At 35.5% G+C, this 18705-nt stretch overlaps 3 protein-coding genes across 5 annotated transcripts; 1 reads left to right on the top strand and 2 right to left on the bottom strand.

Annotated features, from left to right (window-relative positions):
• Positions 362-3629, top strand: LOC18594584 (protein Iojap, chloroplastic). Of its 2 annotated transcripts, XR_001928869.1 has the most exons (6): positions 362-676; positions 1124-1250; positions 2557-2695; positions 2805-2893; positions 3065-3344; positions 3446-3629. XR_001928869.1 is itself a non-coding variant. In XM_007022190.2 (5 exons), exons 1-5 carry the CDS (start codon positions 437-439, stop codon positions 3184-3186), a joined length of 717 nt encoding a protein of 238 aa, XP_007022252.2. In that variant the 5' UTR covers positions 362-436; the 3' UTR covers positions 3187-3616. The 2 variants fall into 2 exon arrangements, 1 of the variants encoding a protein (XP_007022252.2); XM_007022190.2 differs by having other exon boundaries at positions 3065-3616.
• LOC18594585 lies at positions 4338-9091 on the bottom strand. Its single transcript, XM_007022194.2, has 4 exons — positions 8998-9091; positions 6951-8110; positions 5763-6146; positions 4338-5102 (listed from the first exon to the last, which is right to left on the bottom strand). Coding segments are annotated over exons 2-4 (1431 nt in total). The 5' UTR covers positions 7996-8110; positions 8998-9091; the 3' UTR covers positions 4338-5100.
• Positions 10818-18027, bottom strand: LOC18594586. Of its 2 annotated transcripts, none has more exons than XM_018125166.1 (7): positions 17780-18027; positions 17117-17554; positions 15219-15750; positions 14916-15059; positions 13311-13551; positions 11737-12237; positions 10818-11426 (listed from the first exon to the last, which is right to left on the bottom strand). In XM_018125166.1, exons 3-7 carry the CDS (start codon positions 15711-15713, stop codon positions 10996-10998), a joined length of 1812 nt encoding a protein of 603 aa, XP_017980655.1. In that variant the 5' UTR covers positions 15714-15750; positions 17117-17554; positions 17780-18027; the 3' UTR covers positions 10818-10995. The 2 variants fall into 2 exon arrangements, with proteins under 2 accessions (XP_017980655.1, XP_017980654.1); XM_018125165.1 differs by having other exon boundaries at positions 17117-17559.

The following is an 18705-nucleotide window of genomic DNA, read 5'->3' on the forward strand; positions in this document are numbered from 1 at the left end:
TTTTAGGAACATAACTTTGATGTATAGTGATCTCATAATTATAACAACTTTGCAATTCTCTTACAAGGTTTTTATGATGCATGAGTTTCATCCAATTAATACTTAATAACTCCTTATTATTGTACTAACATGAAGAAAAACCTCTATCACATATAGTTATGCGATTAAGTATGTATTAAAATGACAATCTATATTTCTTAATTAATTCAATTGGCTCAAAGGCATTTACCAACAATCTAATAATTTGATTTTATGTTTTATTGAAATTTAAAATTTAATTGAAAATATCTTACTATTTATTAAAACATATAAAAATTTCAATCCTTAAAAAATATATGTAATGTCAAATATCTTACGTGCACACTTGAAATTGACCCGCTTAAAGAGTATCTTTACAATTCCCTCTCACTCTTATCAGAAACGGAGAAGCACAAAAATGGCAGTGTCAACAGCGACTCTATCCATCGGCGGCAATATGCTCTCTGGCCAGCTCCGGCGGTGGGAACCTCACGAATCGAAGCTCTTTCAAAAACCAAGAAAGAATTTTCGATGGTTTTGCCTTAATGAGCTCCATTTGCTAAGCTACAGAACCAAAACCTTGAATTTCAACCCAAGAGGAGGGTTGCTGCCTCCATTTCATGCTTATGGCAAAGAAGCTGACGATTCCTTTCTCTCGGTATCATCCTATTTCTCCTTTTGTTTACTTTTGACTAATAGTGTAAAAATCATAGTACTGAAAAGTAAGCATGTCGCAAGCTTATGTCACAGTTTTAAAGCTTCTATCTTGGAAATTTAAGTTTTAAATTTTGTATATTTCAAGTGAATTTTGAGGATATGAGGAGATTTGACTGTGTATTGGCGATTTCTCCTAGTTGTATACTAAAGCAAGAAGTTAAGCTTTCTTTTTTGCTACTTGCTTTTTGCTTTTAGAAGTAAAAAAAGCAAAACGTTTGGATACAATAATCTTGTCACTCATTAATTGAGTTGCTGCTAATGGCTTATATCTTGTGGACATGTTTATGTAATCCTAAGGTGATATCTCTTCTGTATAGGCAGACATCCTGAAACCAAGTTCTTTTGTTTCCTCAAATGCTGCGTCTTAACATACTGATAACTTTTGCAGAATGCAAATGAAGACACTGATGAGATTCTCGATGATTTGCTGAAAAAGTATGGAAAAGTAGTACTCAGGAAGAATGACCAAAAGTCTCCAAGCGCTGAGCTTGATGATGATGCTGAAAGCTTATCATGTAAGTTCATCTGACAGTTAGCTAGAAGCACGGTACTTACAAGCAGTAGAAATCTATATGATGTTAACACCTTCAACTACTATTTTAGGCTTTATTTTATGATTAGATTGATATCAACTTAGTCCTCAAAGATGATAAATTCCATGCTTGACGGTCATGTCCCCTTGTGAATAATTGCCTTTATACTTGTATATTGTAGTCATTGTAAAATGAGGATTGCTCTGCCTCCACTGGCTTGCCTATAGTTATATGTTTGGACTTTGTTTTTATATATCTTGTGTCTACAGCCTGTCTTTGTAACTAATAAAGATGGTTCCATCAAAATTCCTCATTTCTTGACCTTCCTGCCCTTTAAATTAAAGGCCCTATAATCTTTTAGCCTTAGGTATAGGTTGAGAGGGAGATTTTACTGCTGTCAACTTTATCATGGCTTATCACTTGTGATAAAGGGCCACTGTAATGCCTTTTAGTTTTGACATTGACTCACCAAGTCTGGCTTTATCTGATGTCTGGTATGCCTTAAATATGGAAGCCTTTAAGTTTCCCCTGTGGCTATGACTGCCAACTATTTTGCATTGGATAAATCCAAAGGGAAGCATGATTTTCTTCCTTTAGTTTCAGTTTTAGGTTGCTTGTAAATTATTGGGAAATTAAGAAGGAAATCATGTGATCCTCTGAAGGTTTATATAAAGAAATTGCTTTACACAATTCATTATGCAGGCCCTGATACTGTCTCAAATAGCTAAAATCTGCTTGTACCTTGACATGCATGATTCTCTTGTGCATCCAGATCAGTGCAATTCTTGCAAGTGCCTTAGCCGTGCATCTCGTATACCATATTGCTATTATGAGCTCAAGCTTCCACTTAGTTGTATGGAGTTAATGCTCCTCACTCATCTGTCACCTGCAAACTAAAGGCTGAAAAATAAAGGACCCTCTTGAAATTTCCCTTCTCCCAAATGAGTTTTCTTCTTTTGAAGAAATTCAGATACGACAGCAGGCATGGGAAAGAAGACATTTACTTGTAAAAATGCCACACTTGCCATATTACTTATGAAGAATCTTCACATGATTCTGTTTGGTCCTACATTTAAGGCATTAACATGTTATTAGCAGTAAATGGTGATTCAGACATAAACTTTTGTTTAGGTATTAAATTTTTTGGTAATCAAGGTATTAACATGTGCAAAATCTTTACAAACAACTTACAAGAAGGTAAAATAAAACCATACACCCTCTGTAGCATAAACTTAAGTGGCTTTGGTTTAAGCTTGCATCAGCTCATGGATTCCTGCTATATCTGTAGTTGCTGTGGCAATGGCCAAGGTGGCAAGTGACGTGAAGGCTGCAGATATAAGGGTCCTCTTTGTGAAGCCTCTTGTGTATTGGACTCGGTTTTTCATCATTGCCACGGCATTTTCTCGCCCTCAGATTGATGCTATTGGGTATGCACTTCAACTTTGACATGTTTTTTTGTCCCTTTGTGGAAATTGTTTATAGTATGCATTGCAGCAGTTCTTGAGCTTATTGCTTTTCTTCCAAGTTGCAATGTAGATCTAAAATAAGAGATTTGGCTGAGAAGAAGTATGGAAAAATTTCATCTGGAGATACAAAACCAAACTCATGGACACTTTTAGACTTTGGTTAGTAATCAATTGTGACAATCCATTGGCGCATGTATTTTTATTGTAAATTGGCATATGACTATGAACAGAAGGCAAATTGCAAGTTAGAGATGAAATGTCATGCCAATTCAATCAAGCCAATATCGTAATTGTTGACATTTGAAATGTTTCTTCCTGTCTCGATTCCAGGTGATGTGGTTATTCACATATTCCTTCCTCAACAACGAGCTTTTTACAATTTGGAAGAGTTTTATGGTAATGCAACACTAATTGAGCTGCCTTCTGAAAACCAACAACCATTTCACAGTTGAAAGTGACTAATTCTGAAGGAACCAAAAGCACTGGCAGACAGAACACCATGGTTGGAGGTGTTTATCCTCTCCAGGTTCAGTTAGCACCACATGCTCATCACCTCAATCCTTGCAGGGAGGCTGGATCAGGAACTGCAGGGGGCGCAGTTTCATCACTGGTATGTATCTTTCACTAATCACTTGGAATAGTTGGCATCAGCACTATTATATGTTTTGCTTGTATTTTTCCGGATGATGCCCTTAATTATTTCCTTAATAGGGCTTGTAGATGTAACAGCAGCAAGCAGTTATGCCGTCAGGCTTGATCAGTTCTAACTCGGATTCTCATTACTTTCTTTTTGTCTTGTGGTGCATAACTCTACGTGTGAGTTATAGTCCAGAGGTTAAATTTTGAATTATTGTTGGAATCATTAGGCTCCCAAGGCACATCCATCTTAAGTTTCCATTGATGAATGTCAAACGAGCATTTTCAGATCTTTGGGGATGTTAGGAAGGAGGAACTGGCGCCTTTCTTCAATGTAAAATCTCATCCATATTTAGCTTGATATTGCTATACTGGCCATTTACAATCAAACAAATCTTTATATGCCAACCAAAATCCATGCATTGAATATTTGTGGTTTTTTCTCCAAGCGGGAGCTTCCAAGTAGACAGCAATTGGAGAAAGTAAAAAGACTAATGAAGTTTCATTTGTTATAACCAAGCACTTTGCTCCATGCACCAAACAATATCAGAGATGAATATGCAAAAGCTGCTTCATCCCCCAACAACTGTATCACAAACTGACAGGTTGAGATAATTAATTCCACATATATAAAAATGATTCAAGATGTATTGAAAAGCAATCAAGTGGACCTGAATCTTTAACCAGTGCCAAGCCCTTAATCTCCATTCACATGAATTGGTGCATGGAAAACCCCCAAGCAGTGTCCACAAAGTTCAAAGTGCCAAGCTCTTCACATATACAATTATCTGCCGAGCAATCAGATGCACTTTCAAAACTGGCGGATGTCATATAAAAGAGGATAATTTAAGTACATTCCTAGCAGAGAAAGAAACTTGTCCTAGTGCAGGGTAGAAATGGGAATTACAAGATTATGATTTATATGGGTGGAAAAGAGACTCCACAACCAACTGATTGGGGCAGCATAGCAGGCACAAGAGTATACCATAGGCCTTTTTTAAATAATTTTTGAAAAAAAAAAAGGGATATTCCTTGACCAAAATGCTAAGTCACCGGTTCCATTCTCTCCTAAATTCTAGCAACCAATACTTTAGTTATATGATTAACGCTTTCCATGACTGAAGCAGATTTCCATCTCTAAAAATTGCACCAACTCCCATTATTGTGCAGAAATAAATCAGCAACCTTCCTGCAAGTCATCAAACTGGGATGATCCCTGTTATTCCTCCATTTCTTCTCTATAAAATGATACCTGGAACTTGGAGAGAACTTAAAACATCAAAATGAAATGACCAAGAAAGAACCTTAAGGCCAAAGAGTGAATATTCCTAAAACTGCCTATTTACAGACAATGTATTGATTCGTTTACAGACATGCACAGTGACGTTGTCTTGTTTGGTAATTGAACAGTGAAATCCAGTTCAGTTCATGAAGGACTGGGATTTCGGCAAAACAACTCATGTTCATGATGATGGTAGCATTAGAATTCCAAGTGATTTTCGCAGACAATGTTCATTCGTTTGCAGACATGTGTAGTAACATATGCCTTCTGTGAGAATTGGCCAGTGAATTACAAATCAATTCAGGAACATACAGGATTTCAGTAGAGCAGCTTATGACCTGGACTGAGGGTAGGATAATGAGGACAAAAACCACCAAGTTGAGATCTTGTAAACCAATCGGTAACAAGCCAATTGAGGATAATTGCACATGGGAAACTGCATAGTGATTCCTGCAGACAAAATGTAAAATTCACTCTGTTAATAGCATTCAGAAGTCATAGGACCAGTGAGGGGAAAAGCAGAAGAGAATCAATAAAGTTCACTATGTTTTTAAGACGCAAAAAAATATAATGGGGAAAAGGTGCTAGAAAATATTTGAAGAAACAATTATTTGATTGGTAATCTCCATGTAATGGGGTTTGACATTAACGAAAAAGAAACCAATGATTACTAGAGCATTTTACTATACAAATTATGCTTGCAACACATTGCATCATCATGCACTATGAGTTATGACAAAAATCGCCAGAACGAAATCAGCCAACAATGCCACTACTTCAATGATATTTGTGTTCAAACAAAAACGAATGAATAAAAAGATTGCCATAAGAAGGGGTCAAGGAAAAAAACAGTACTTCAAATTAATTGGGGAATCAATGTAACCCAGTTAAGTGCAACATCCAATGCTCTTAACTCTTGATAGCTCTGTGCTAAATAAATTCATAGTCAGTGCAAACAATTTTGCATTCAACAGTTCATTCAAAATACTCTGGATAATCCAGCAAATTTTTCAGTGTTAAGTGTTGAGTGTGTGATTACTGGTAAGAAAAAGAAACTAAATTGCATTTGATCAATGCTTGTACAAGAAAGAAAATGAACAAGAGATTTACAGTTACAGTTTGCTGACTGTTGACTGGCCTGTCCAGGTTCCGTCAGGCTTAATTCCATATCATGAGTTGCCGTCCAACCAGGTTCATATGCTTCAAGAAAACCAATCTTTGCCTTATTAGGTAGATCATGGGGATGAACAAATGGCACTCCATGTGGCCACCCAATCTCCATTCTAATATTGGCACAAGGGCTATCTAGTGCATGAATGTGATTCTCACACTCTTTTAGGTTACAAAACCTTAGTTTGATGCCCTTCTTATCTGCAATTTCCTGAACTCGTTCCTTAAGCACTCTTTGGGCCTCAAGCCGTAACCTTTTGGAAGGAGGCAGAGGTTTGCATCTTGTATTATTCTTCCTCCTTCTCATCAAGGGCTTCATAGATCCTGTACCAGCATTTCATTGATCCAAGGACCTGCTGTTAAGAACTTCTCAATAAAGCTACTTGGACAGAGAAATAACAAGGATAATCCCCATCAAGATGATTCAACAAACCAAACAGAAGAAAATCATTGTTTAGATTAAAAAGTTGATATCCCTTTCTTTCTTTTGTTTTTTTTTTTTTTATTACTTTGGAGTAAAAATGTTAATTCAACAATAATCCCAACCCAGGTTGGTCCAACTAACATGGAACTAGCTAAAGACAATCTTATCACTAACATTCCACACATTTCTTGACATAATTAATATTGCTCTACACTTGAAGAACAAGTCAGACAATGTTGAAAATATTTTTCCTACCATGCATTTCAAATTTTCAAGTATTGAGAAGCAAAAGCTTCAGTGAAAACAAATGGCCTGCCTCCTAATGACAAAAGTCTGTGATACAAGTCATAAACACATTTAAAAAATAAGCAGCTTAAGCATTTTTGATCCAATCTTAAGATATCTGTAATACCACCTGCTAACTAACAAATACATAACAGTCTGCCCAAATGAGTTGGAGAGGGAAAAAAGGATCAAAAGGAAATTTCACAATTAAAATCTGATGAGAAGAAAAAACAAGCAGAATCATTCAGGATGGCAACAACTTAATACTGCAAGTTCACCAAACTAATTGTTCAATGAGAATCAACTGCTTAAGCAGAAGCTCAAAACCACCGACTATATTTTTTCCTGTCATTTATTTATTTCCTGGGGGCAAAACAAATATAAGAAAATGCCACGTGTAGTTAAAAAATACTGCTTACCATCTTGGGCTGTGGGGAAATTGAAACTCTGGAATGTGTTTCTATTAAAGAGATGATCTGTTGGGTGAGATCTTTGCATGAAGTCATCCACTGGTACTGGAAGCTGGAACTGAGCTTCAACTCCATGACCAGCTGCTCTCATCTCTGAGCAACTGAGACTGGTCATAGATTTGGGCATGAGTTTGAAAGCCAAAGAGCATCGCCCATACAGGTTACCCGGCATATTATTAATCTCTGTCCTATGCAGTGCAGGATTGACATAACCTGCTGTTGCTTGATAAAGTGCAAGTCCAGGATAAACAACGGCTTCTTGAGGACCCAGGTCCCCATCTACAAGAATCCACCGACCATGAAAATCTCTTACATGCAAACCAGCCTTATCTGACTTTACAACAGATATTAAGCATTTATCAACCTGGTGCTCATGGTCAGGGTACATGATCAATTGGCCATCATCCTGTGCTGTCAGATTGTGGTGTTGCGCCCCCTGAAAAGAAGGCCTTGCATGACAGCAAACGGATAATACAGAAGAAGATATTTCCCGGCTTCTCAAGGGTATGTTATCAAGTATTTCAGTAAATGGAGAGCTGCGCAAGTTCAAGTAATAGCTGATGGCATCCAGTATATCTCGAGCTGCCTTACCAAGCAAGGCAAATATGTCAGGCAACCCACCTGGAGGAAACTCCATTCCATTGCTTGGCTCTGTAGGAGTTAAGCCTGGTCTGTAATCATAAGTTTCCTGCCATAGTTGGGGATCAGCATAGTAACCAGACGTTTTACACCACTCACGAGAATCATTAGAGTGAATCATGTCTGCAGATGGGTATGCCGCCCTTTGTTGGAAGTAAAGGCGAGCAGAATCTAAACCAGATCTTAAAAGAGCTCCATCACTAGCTGGAAACTGAATGATGGCAGCACAATATTGAGCAAATGACTGTGACAAAGTAGAAACTGATAGCTTGTATGAGTCTGAAGGAAGGCCTTCAGAGGGTATGAGATCAGTAAGCTTTACACGACCCAGAGATGGCAGGCCATTGCCTGCCATTAAAATCTTTCAATGTCCCAGCTACCTAAGTTTTAACTAATAGTTATGATCTGTCGACAGCACAAATTAAAAGTGGCATCAGTCCAAGTCCCTAATGCATTAAGTATCATCTGCCCTGCACGAAATAAAAAAAAAAAAAAGAATTTAACAGCTATAACACTAAACCTTTAGACTATAAAGAAATTTAGGCCATCACTGAAAACAAGAACATGAAAAGTTATTTCAGATGGTTGGCAATTGGCAACAGTAAGCGATTGAAAACATCAACTATTGATATGAAAGATGCACAAATGAAGAAGACCAAATATAAAAATCAAAGGATGCATACCATGTTATTCCCGATTACATAAGAAAAAACTTCACAGGTTAAAATTCCTAAAGAAGTGTTGTAGCAACTATCTTCGAGAGTGAACAGGCACACTGATTTGACAAAGCACAAATAACAAGTTCCAAAACTAGATGAAACTCAGTTATTGACTCAGTTTTAGTTCCTACCAGTAAGTCAAAGAAACAAAAACAGTCAAGGTATCCTCAGGTGGACGACAGTAAAATTTTCTTTATTTCACAGACTGCAAAATATTAAATAAAGAACAGAAAATTACTTTCACTAATTTGAAAATTCGAAGTAGATTATAGTTGGAAACTAAATTAAGATAGATTTACGCTATTGCAACTACCGTTATCCAAGCTGGTTTTCATACAATTGTAGGATGAATTTCATAATGAATTTAGGAACCCATTTTTTAGAACCTATATATATGTAGTGAAACTATGATCAAACTTGGAATAAACCAGGCAATCTATTCGACCAAAAATCATGAACAATTTGCAATTCAATAAGAAATAACAGGACACACACACAGACTAAAAAAAAAAGTAAACTTGCTTTAAATTTTGAATTGTTTATAATTAGAAAACCAAACCCAGTTCAAGAAATCAAAAGAAATAACATGAAGAAATAGACATCGACCCATAAAAAGAAAAGAAACAAATTTAACTTGCCTTTGATCGAGCGACACGGCTTGCGAGGCAGTGAACTGAAAGCTGAAAAGGTTAAAGATGTGACAGCGAGCAACAAGAGAGGGAAAAGGAAGAGGGAATTTCGTGGGGAGAAAAGCGCAATTTTATTATTATCCTTGGGCCTTGGGCTAAGCCTCACTTGGGTTTGGGCTTTGGAGAGATAGCTCAGACCTAGTCTATAAGTCCAGACTTTTATTATTACAAAAATAAAAGAATTTTAGTTAAATTATGTAATTACTTCCGATACTTTATCAAAAAGCGATAAATTTAATCTCTATATAATAATTTATAAAAATTAAATCTTTATATTTTTAAAATTGATAATGTTAATCCAATATGTTAAAATTTTTTTGTTATTTATATTGATATGGCATTTGACTGTGTTGATGTAATGTTTTCTTATTAATGCGACATTGAATCTAATGACATAGTAATGATAAAATGACATTTCACGAATGATGCAATAATAGTGCTGATATGATGTTACTAAGCACTGACATGAATTTATAAGTGCAGACATGAAATTAATGGTTTAAAACAAGATTGAAAAGAAACATATTAAAAATGCAAATAGATTTATGGGATTTAAGAAAAAAAAACATTGTGTGACAGAAAATAATTGAATTATGTGCTCCATAATTTAAAACAATGAAATAGAATGTTGTGAAATAAATCGAAAATACCATTTCATCATATTCAACGTCACATTAGTTAAACAATTTTCATATCAATATAAATTAATAAAAAAACTTTAATACTATTAACAAATAGGATAACATTATCAATGTTAAAAAATATAGAGACTTTAGTTTTTATAAATTATTATATAAAGACCAAATCCATTAATTTGATAAATTACAGAAGCTAAAATATTTTTATATAAATATTATATGTCATGTGGACCTATGATTAAATGAGAAAATCAAGCATTTTTTTTCTATTTCTGTCTATTTTATTTTACAAGACGAACTTTGAGCTTTTTAAATAATTCTAGAGATGGTAATCAAATTATTCGAGTTAATTTTAAATTTTCTGTTCAAGTTACAAGCCTTTGAGGTTTTTATAAGATCAATTTAAATTTAAATTAACATTTTTAAGTTTTGGGTTTTTCACATGTTAAGTACACATTTATAAAAATACTATTAAGTGAGAATAAACAAACTAAATTTAGATTAAGAGTATTTTGATAATTTTATTAAGAAAAATTAACATCCTAAACCCCTTAGAGAAATAAAAGTTACCTGTTAATTGGAACGAAAAGGTCCATGGACGGTTCTTGAGAAAAACAAAATCATACGATATCGTACGAGAAAAATTAAAATAATACTAATATTTTAAAAATATACCTAAAAATACAAACAAATTGATATCATGGAGATAAATCATTTTCGATTATTATTTTATTATAACTCAATTAATTTTGATTGGATCTTAAAGATTATAACCTAAACCCCATCCCCATATAGACAATATTCAAGTGCTTAACAAAGGGAAACATTGCTTTTAGAAGCAATGATAGTAAGAAATTGGTTTACAATGTTTTCAAGAACATTGCCTGTGTTTTTGTATGTATGTATGTATGTATGTATATAAGATAGGGATCATTTGACTGCTAATATTAGAATATACATATATATATATATATATATATATACATATGTTCGTATGTATATAAGCCAGATCCAATATGTATATGTATATATGTATATATGTAGATATATATATGTATATATGTATATATATAGTTTATCTGAAAGCCTTCCAATTTCAAACCTTTAAAAAAGGAAAACAAAAAATAAACATAAAACTTTCACAAGCAAGAAAAGGATTCTGCACTATATTAAATACTGAGGTCAACTTGACCTAGTAAAGTTGACAAAGTAAACAAATAAAAATTGCAGTCTTCACTCACTTGATTAAAGCTGCAATACCAACTACAAGGGCAGGTCAGTGATTCCCGGCTGAAGCTACTAAACAGTTTCACTTGGGTTCTTCTGTGCTAGTTGAAGCCTCTGACCTCCTCCGCTTCGCTTCATTGTCACCCAAATGCAATGAAACACAAAAATCTTCATCACACCCATTCCTTAATGACGCAAGATTTTCAGAAACAGCCTTATCTGAGAAGTTTTTATGCAAGGGAGATCGTCCAATGAAGCTTGGAATAAACTGATGCTCTACACTAGGACAAGCGTTGACACCATCTTCCAAATGAAACTCGGATTTTATTGTTGATGGATTCGCTTCTGGGCTGTTGCAATCTACTTCTAAAGGGATATTCTGAATCTGAAAACCCAATGGCTCAAATTTGTTTTCACTTTTGTCCTTTAGAAGAACTCCATCCGGAGGTGAAGAGTCCCCAACCGTGGAGGCAATAGTGGCCGCTGAGGCAGCTCTTTGTTCTTGCACTGCCACTATAAATGAAAAGTGATGAAGGTAACATTATTAACAAGTTTTCAAGTCTCAAAGTCAGTTTGTATGATGCATGCCTATCCATGAATGCCTTTTAAGAATATGTCCTTGAGCTAAAGGACTTGCACCATTTTTATGATCATGAAAATAACACAGTTAAACGATCAACCATGGCATCAACGAGGCACTTTTTTATAATTGTTCTCCATACCAAGGCATCATTTGAAAATTGAGAAGGACTATGAAGAAGAAATAAGATATGAAATACAGAATAATGGAAAACTAAAAAAAATACTTGTGGAAGGAACAAACCTTTAAGCCCTTCCTCCGTTATGATGATATCAAGCTGAAGGAGGTTGAGTAGGCGCCCAAGATCAACCCCACTAGTCCAGTTTTCTGGTGGCTGTCCAACTTTTAGCTTAAGTCGGCCCCGGTTGGCAGTTCCACCCCATATGATTCCTATTGGTCTTGACTTCTCCCCATTTTCACCCTTCATTATGATGAGGCTTCCACTATCCCCTTCAAGGTCAAAACTCTGCTGATTCTCACCCACAACAAGAAAATCAGTTAAGAAGCATATGCCTTTCTCATCATTGTATTCAAGGGCATAGGCTAATACAGTTCCTGAGGTTAAGCCAGAACTCCGTCCAACCTTCATAACTTGCTTACCAATAATGCTACCAATTGAAGACTGCAAATCAATAACCTTGACATCACTGATCTCTCCAACACCTTTAACAGATGTAGTAACAGTGGACATGTCAAAATCATCAGTGAAAGGGATAAATGCACCATCTGCTCTGACAAATGTCTCTGCAGGTGAATGAAATTGTTAGGGGCATGTGCAAGACTGGGAAGGAAAAAGGTTACCACATGATTGAAAGTTTGTTTAAGTCGTGAACAATGATGAAAATTTAGAAAACCATATTGCGCAAATATTAGAAGAAACACAAAGCAAATAAGATAAGGAAGGAATAGCAACAAATAGCAGACCTTGATGCTGGTATCCAACCCAATTGTGCAATGATAATCCCCCAACCTCCCCTCCCCTATTTCAAATTTGAGACCTACAAGTTGAAAGTTTTAAGTTTTAACCATTGATGTCTCCTAGGGGACAGGAGCAAGTGATGTATCAATATCATCCTGCTGATACACTATCCCAAGTAAAAAGGGGTAGCTCCTCAACTATCTAATTAATTTAAGGACTGAACAAAAGGAATTCGGAGGAGATCCAATTAAACAATGGTCCAATCAAGCCATAACTACATATCATTTTCCACATAGTGCATAGCATTGACAAGAAACAAAAGAAATAAGATGTTGAGATAAACAGGTTATGTACGTTCAAATAAAAGCAAGGTCAAAAAGAAACCCATGTTACTTTTAAATCAAGCACAATATTAATACAACATGGAGAAGGAAGCACAAAACAAAACATTTCTGCCTCACAACCCATCAAAATGGTGTGATTGTGACCTGACTAAACATTAAGCAAACATTGGTTATTGAACATACAAACCAAAAAAAAAAAAAGAAAAGATAAATTTCCCTAAAAATGGAGATAGCTACAACATATTAAACCATTCAGTGGATTAGCCATGAGCAGGACTTTTGTAAGTCCAAGGATCAGATAGAAATTCCTATAGTTTACACTACACCATTTTGACATGGATGCAGGCTAAGCAGGACATGAAGATTTTAATGAAACAACTCTATTGGGTAGGTTTAACAGACATATCTAAAGAGGAACAGCAATGGAATAATTCCTAAAGCTTCATTAAGATAATAATAAAAATAGTTCAATAGCTAGACCATGTTGCAGCACAAGCTTCAACATCAAATCCAAAAGTGAATTAATCAAATCCTAGTTATCATAAAATTATTACCTGGGTTTGTTCCAGCAAAAATGCCATACCAAAGATCATCTGTGATAAATGAAGTAGCTCTCTCCACGGCACCAAGATATACACCAGGACCCAGTGTTGGAGGCAAAGGATGAAACATTTTTTGATTTGGGTAATCTAAGTCAACTGCAACATGACGATTTGTAAGAAACCCAACCTGCCGGCTGCCAGTTTGACTTTTCACAATAGCACCAAGAGTTCCATAAGTTTCCTGGTTTGCTACCTAAGAACAAAAAGGGGTAATGGTGTACATGAAAATTTATCCGAGACATAAAAGAAAAAGACCTACTAATTGAAAACGAGAGGGCAGAGATTTACGGAAGAATTAACACAGAAAGAGAAAGAATATCCACTAAACAAGAAAAGGAGGAAAACGGATGTAAAATGTCCAATAATCATATACATATTTGTCAGCTCAGATTTTCATTAAGGTAGCTCTCTTTAGTTGACTAATGATGAACACAAGAACATACCATCCAAATATATAAATCAACATGTGATTCAAACAGAGAACACTAGTTCAAACTTTCATCATACAAAAAAAGTTTAGACAAAATCAAGTATCGTTGAATGATATGATGCTGCTAGAAAAGATAAGAAAAGAAAGAAATCTCCTTATTACCGTATGAACCGACCTCAACTAAGTCTTCATTAAAAACAATTTAAGACAGACTAGATGACTCCTTTTACTCCATTTCAAGATATAAGGCAATAATGTCTAAAAGGATTGTTAGGTATCAAACTTTTTTGAACTGCCATTTCGTGATTTGTGCTTGAATGCAATCCATGGTGCACATGAAGAACCAACCTAGCTAGTGAGAATTATTTTGGAAAGGATAAAATAATGATGAGATGATATATAAAAGGGAAAACACCTACCCTGTGAACTACTCTCTCCCTCCTTCCCAACCCCATGCATCTACCCAACAACACCACACCCCCACCCCCAGGCTTCTCTCTGTCTCTCACACTTCTCCCCACCCTCCCTGTTCTCTAGCACTGCTTGAGAGAGGGCTTTTGGACAGCAACTGTAGGCCCCCAAGTTGGATTTTGCCACTTCTCTGTTTGTCATTATCACACAATTCTTCAAGGACAAGATTCAGGCATATTTTAGGCATTTAAGATAGCCAAGGCATTGAAAAACCCAGTAAAGAACGTGGACCACTTGGTTATATGGTCTTGACAGAAAGTTGTAGGGTACACACATTTGTTTGCATTAAAAAATTGGGCTGACAATGAGAAGCAAACAAATGTTACTGAAGTGCTTGTGAAGAATCTGTGATAAAATGATTGAATATCACTCTTGTTTCAGATTCTTAGATGCCTAAAACAACTCATTAGATTTGAACTACCAGTTCGTTAAAGTCATTTCAAGTCCATGAAGCACACTTGCACAATCACCAGAAATAAGAAAATGCAGTTTACTATGCATTTTATTCACTGATTTTACTACAATAATAGGACTGAACTGCAACCTCCAGCTTGCTTTGGATGATCAGAGCTCCCAAACATGCTTGTACACCCAAAAAAAGATCTATCAACTACCATACATTAAATACAAAATATTACAAGGCAACTCGAGAATACCTGAGAACCTGAGCCAATATGCGGATCACCCCCACGCAAATCATCCACAATCTCTGTGTACAGCTGCTCCTTGGGTGTTGGCTCAGGTGCACCAAAATATGAGAACTCTACAACATCCACATCACACCATACACCTCCTGGTCCCTGATTAAAGGATTTAATACTTGTTTTAGCTACACACTGAACCCGGTTCCAACTAAAGGGGTTGAAACAAGATAAAACCACTATGTAATCAGAATGGAAAATGTAAAAGAAAAAAAGGAACAGAGGAAAGGGACAGGATAAGAAGTAAAATTGTATAACCTCTAGGGCCGTAGGTAGACACTGGATGGGGCTAAGCCATTGCTTGTCAACCTTCCTGGAGACAAAAACCAGGATAGCTGGTATTTCAGTCAGTACACCTTTTTTAATACGAAACCCAATTGCTGTCCCAAGACTGTAGCATCTCAAAATCTTGCTATGAAATGCTCTTATGGTCATTAGCTCAAGCAATGTTGTTGCTTGTTGCCCTTCTGGCAACCGACCAAGAGTTTCAGGCAGCACTCCTTTCTGTAGATTAGCAAAATAGTTTGCCCTCTCTTCAGCAGCATCATTTAATCTGCTGGAGGGTGGCCATAAAAAGTAAGGAGCGTTGCTCTCATTGTGCATTCCAGCTGAAGCAAAAGGCTGAAGTGTTGATGGACTAAATGAAGGAAGATGAGGATGACAGCAGCAATTTCTTTCAAAATCCAAAGCTGATTCCTCTGATGGTGTTGAACCAGAGCAACGGCCCCTCATATTAAGTCTGGACCGCTCCATCTTTCGGAGTAGCTAAGCAGATAATGCAGTGAAATGCCTGAAAACCAATACAAGGGACAATGATTCAAGATACACATGCATCTAGCCAGACAGTTTGACAATCGTTTACAAACAAAAATTCTTTAAGAAAGCAAAGAGCTGAAGAAGGAATAGATAAAGTTAAATGCATTTGTGTGCATATCCCAGAGTGGCCAAAATACAGAATTATCTTTTTTAACCTCAAAGCCTCACAAGAACATATAAACTACCCATCTCAAACAAAAAAAGCCAAAACCAGCTCTTTCCTTAAAGAAGGCAATATAGATAAAAGCAAAGCGCATAGTTCAACAAATTCAATAACCAGAGAGAGTGAGAGAAAGGGATTAAACAACTGTTTATGATTATTGCCCAAATTACGAAAGATCAGCTAGTAACCCTGCGTTACTTAAATCTATTCCACATGATTCCACTTCAAAAATTAGCACATTTATTGCCCACAAATCAGTTATAGCACACGTTTCAAGTTATAAGCACATGTCTCAACATGTAGAGAAAACATTTCAACATTCATTTTATAAAACTCTAAAGTCATTCCACATTCCAGTTCAGCATCTTCATTCTAACTTTTTGCTTACAAAGTTTAACATTTGTTAACAAGTCAAAACTTAGAAGTATATATGTTACTATACCTATAAAAAAAAAACTCCCTTTTTGCATGTGCTGGGGGCAAATAAGCACAATGCCAGAAAATTTTCTTCAAGAAACAAGGAAAAGGAAAATTGGATTTGACTTGGAAAGGCCAAAGTAAATTTAAAAAACTAAATGATTCAAAAAATTAAAAGCATTGCGAAAAAGTAGAGGAAGTGAAATGTTCATGTTAAACAAAAGAAAGCTGATTAAAGTTAATCACTGAAATATCTACACCAGTCTCAGATATAAAGCAATATGAAATTGGACGTTCAAAAAAAAAAAGGAAAAACCCAGTAGTGAAGTAAAGATAAAATAAATGGTACAGCAAATTTGAACAATTGGTTCAAGTACTAAAAGCACATGTTACAGTTATACACTCCATTATACCTCTCTTTTTATTCTTTTTCCTTTATTTGACAAATTCAATCATGATTACGCTTCTTCTTTCATTTCAATAATAATGAAAAAGCTTAACTCTTCACACTGGGTAGCCCCCTCTTCCCCCCAAATAAATAAAAAAAGTATCACACAACCAGAGAAACAGAGAAAATGAACAGTTAAACAGGAGCTGAAAACAATCTGAATTTCAACTTTCAAAGCCACCCCAGAAACTAAAAAACCACTTGATTCAAAATAACTAATATAACCCAATTCATGTATTTTTTTTATAATATATATATTCTTTTATATAAAAAAAAAGTTAGATGAAATCAAAGAAAAGAAGAGAAACTCACCTGAGAAAGAAAAAAAAAAGAAGAGGAAATGAGATGGTGGGTCCAATTTGCAGAGAGTTCCTAAAGACAGGCTGAAAGAGACTTAACTTTTCATGTCTGCAGATGGGTATGCTGCCCTTTGTTGGAAGTAAAGGCGAGCAGAATCTAAACCAGATCTTACAAAAGGTCCATCACTAGCTGGAAACTGAATGATGGCAACAGAATATTGAGCAAATGACTGTGACAAAGTAGAAACTGATAGCTTGTATGAGTCTGAAGGAAGGCATTCAGAGAGTATGAGATCAGTAAGCTTTACACGACCCAGAGATGGCAGGCCATTGCCTGCCATTAAATTCTTTCAATGTACCAGCTATCTAAGTTTTAACTAATAGTTATGATCTGTCGACAGTAGAAATTAAAAGTGGCAACAGTCGAAGTCATTAAGGCATTAAGTATAATCTGCCCTGCATGGAAAAAAAATAAAAAAGAAGAATTTAACAGTCATAACAATAAACTTTTAGACTAAAAAGAAATTGTGGGCATCACTGAAAAGAAAAACATGAAAGTTATTTCAGATGGTTTGCAATTGGCAACAGTAAGTGATTGAAAACATAGACTATAGATAAGAAAGATGCACCAATAGAGAGGACCAAATATAAAAAGTTTCAATCAAAGAAAGCATACCATGTTATTCCCGATTACATAAGAAAAACTTTCACAGATTAAAATTCCTAAAGGAGTGTCGTAGCAACTATCTTCGAAAGTGAACAGGCACACTGATATGGAAAAAGCACAAACAACAAGTTCCAAAACCAGAAGAAACTCAGTTCTTGACTCAGCTTCAGCTCCTACTAGTAAGTCAAAGAAACAAAAACAGTGAAGGTATCCTCCGGGGGAAGAGAGTAAAATTTTCTTTATTTCACAGACTGCAAAATATCAAATAAAGATGAGAAAATTACTCGTTCATTTTGAAATTTCGAGGCAGATTATAATTAAATTAAGATAGATTTACGCTATTTGGAACTACCGTTATCCAAGCTGGTGTTCATACACTTGTAGGATGAATTACATAATGAATTTAGGAACCCATTTTCTAGAACCTATTTGTATATAGCAAAACTATGATCAAACTTGAAATAAATAAAGCAATCTATTCTATCAAAAATCATGAAAAATTTGCAATTTGCTAAGAAAAAACAGCACATACCAAAAAACAAAAAAAAAAAAAGAAGAAGTAAACTTGCTTTAAATTTTGAATTGTTTATATTTAGAAAAACAAACCCAGTTCATGAAATCCAAAAAACTTAACATAAAGAAATACACAACCGACCCATAAAATGAAACAAATTCAACTTGCCTTTGATCGAGCGAAACGCCTTACGAGGCAGTCAACTGAAAGCTGAAAAGGGTAGAGATGTGACAGTAGGCAACAAGAGAGGGAAAGGACGAGGGAATTTCGTGGGAAGAAAAGAGCAATTCTATTATGATTCATGGGCCTTGGCTTTGGGAACACTCGGGCTAAGCCACATTTAGGATTGGGCTTTGGAGATATAGCTCAGGCCTAGTCTACAATAATAAAAAATAATTTTATTTGGTCATAAAAAATAAAA

The sequence above is a fragment of the Theobroma cacao genome, chromosome 7 (assembly GCF_000208745.1).
Source record: "Theobroma cacao cultivar B97-61/B2 chromosome 7, Criollo_cocoa_genome_V2, whole genome shotgun sequence".
NCBI lineage: Eukaryota > Viridiplantae > Streptophyta > Magnoliopsida > Malvales > Malvaceae > Theobroma > Theobroma cacao.

Coding starts and splice junctions, on each gene's coding strand:
- LOC18594584 (XM_007022190.2), top strand. CDS start 437: ATGGCAGTGTCAACAGCGACTCTATCCATCGGCGGCAATATGCTCTCT. Junction 677..1,123: donor CTGACGATTCCTTTCTCTCG/GTATCATCCTAT, acceptor TAACTTTTGCAG/AATGCAAATGAAGACACTGA. Junction 2,696..2,804: donor CCTCAGATTGATGCTATTGG/GTATGCACTTCA, acceptor GTTGCAATGTAG/ATCTAAAATAAGAGATTTGG.
- LOC18594585 (XM_007022194.2), bottom strand. CDS start 7,995: ATGGCAGGCAATGGCCTGCCATCTCTGGGTCGTGTAAAGCTTACTGAT. Junction 6,147..6,950: donor TTTCCCCACAGCCCAAGATG/GTAAGCAGTATT, acceptor ATGCTGGTACAG/GATCTATGAAGCCCTTGATG.
- LOC18594586 (XM_018125166.1), bottom strand. CDS start 15,713: ATGGAGCGGTCCAGACTTAATATGAGGGGCCGTTGCTCTGGTTCAACA. Junction 15,060..15,218: donor GTCTACCTACGGCCCTAGAG/GTTATACAATTT, acceptor TCCTTTAATCAG/GGACCAGGAGGTGTATGGTG. Junction 11,427..11,736: donor AACGGAGGAAGGGCTTAAAG/GTTTGTTCCTTC, acceptor TTTCATTTATAG/TGGCAGTGCAAGAACAAAGA.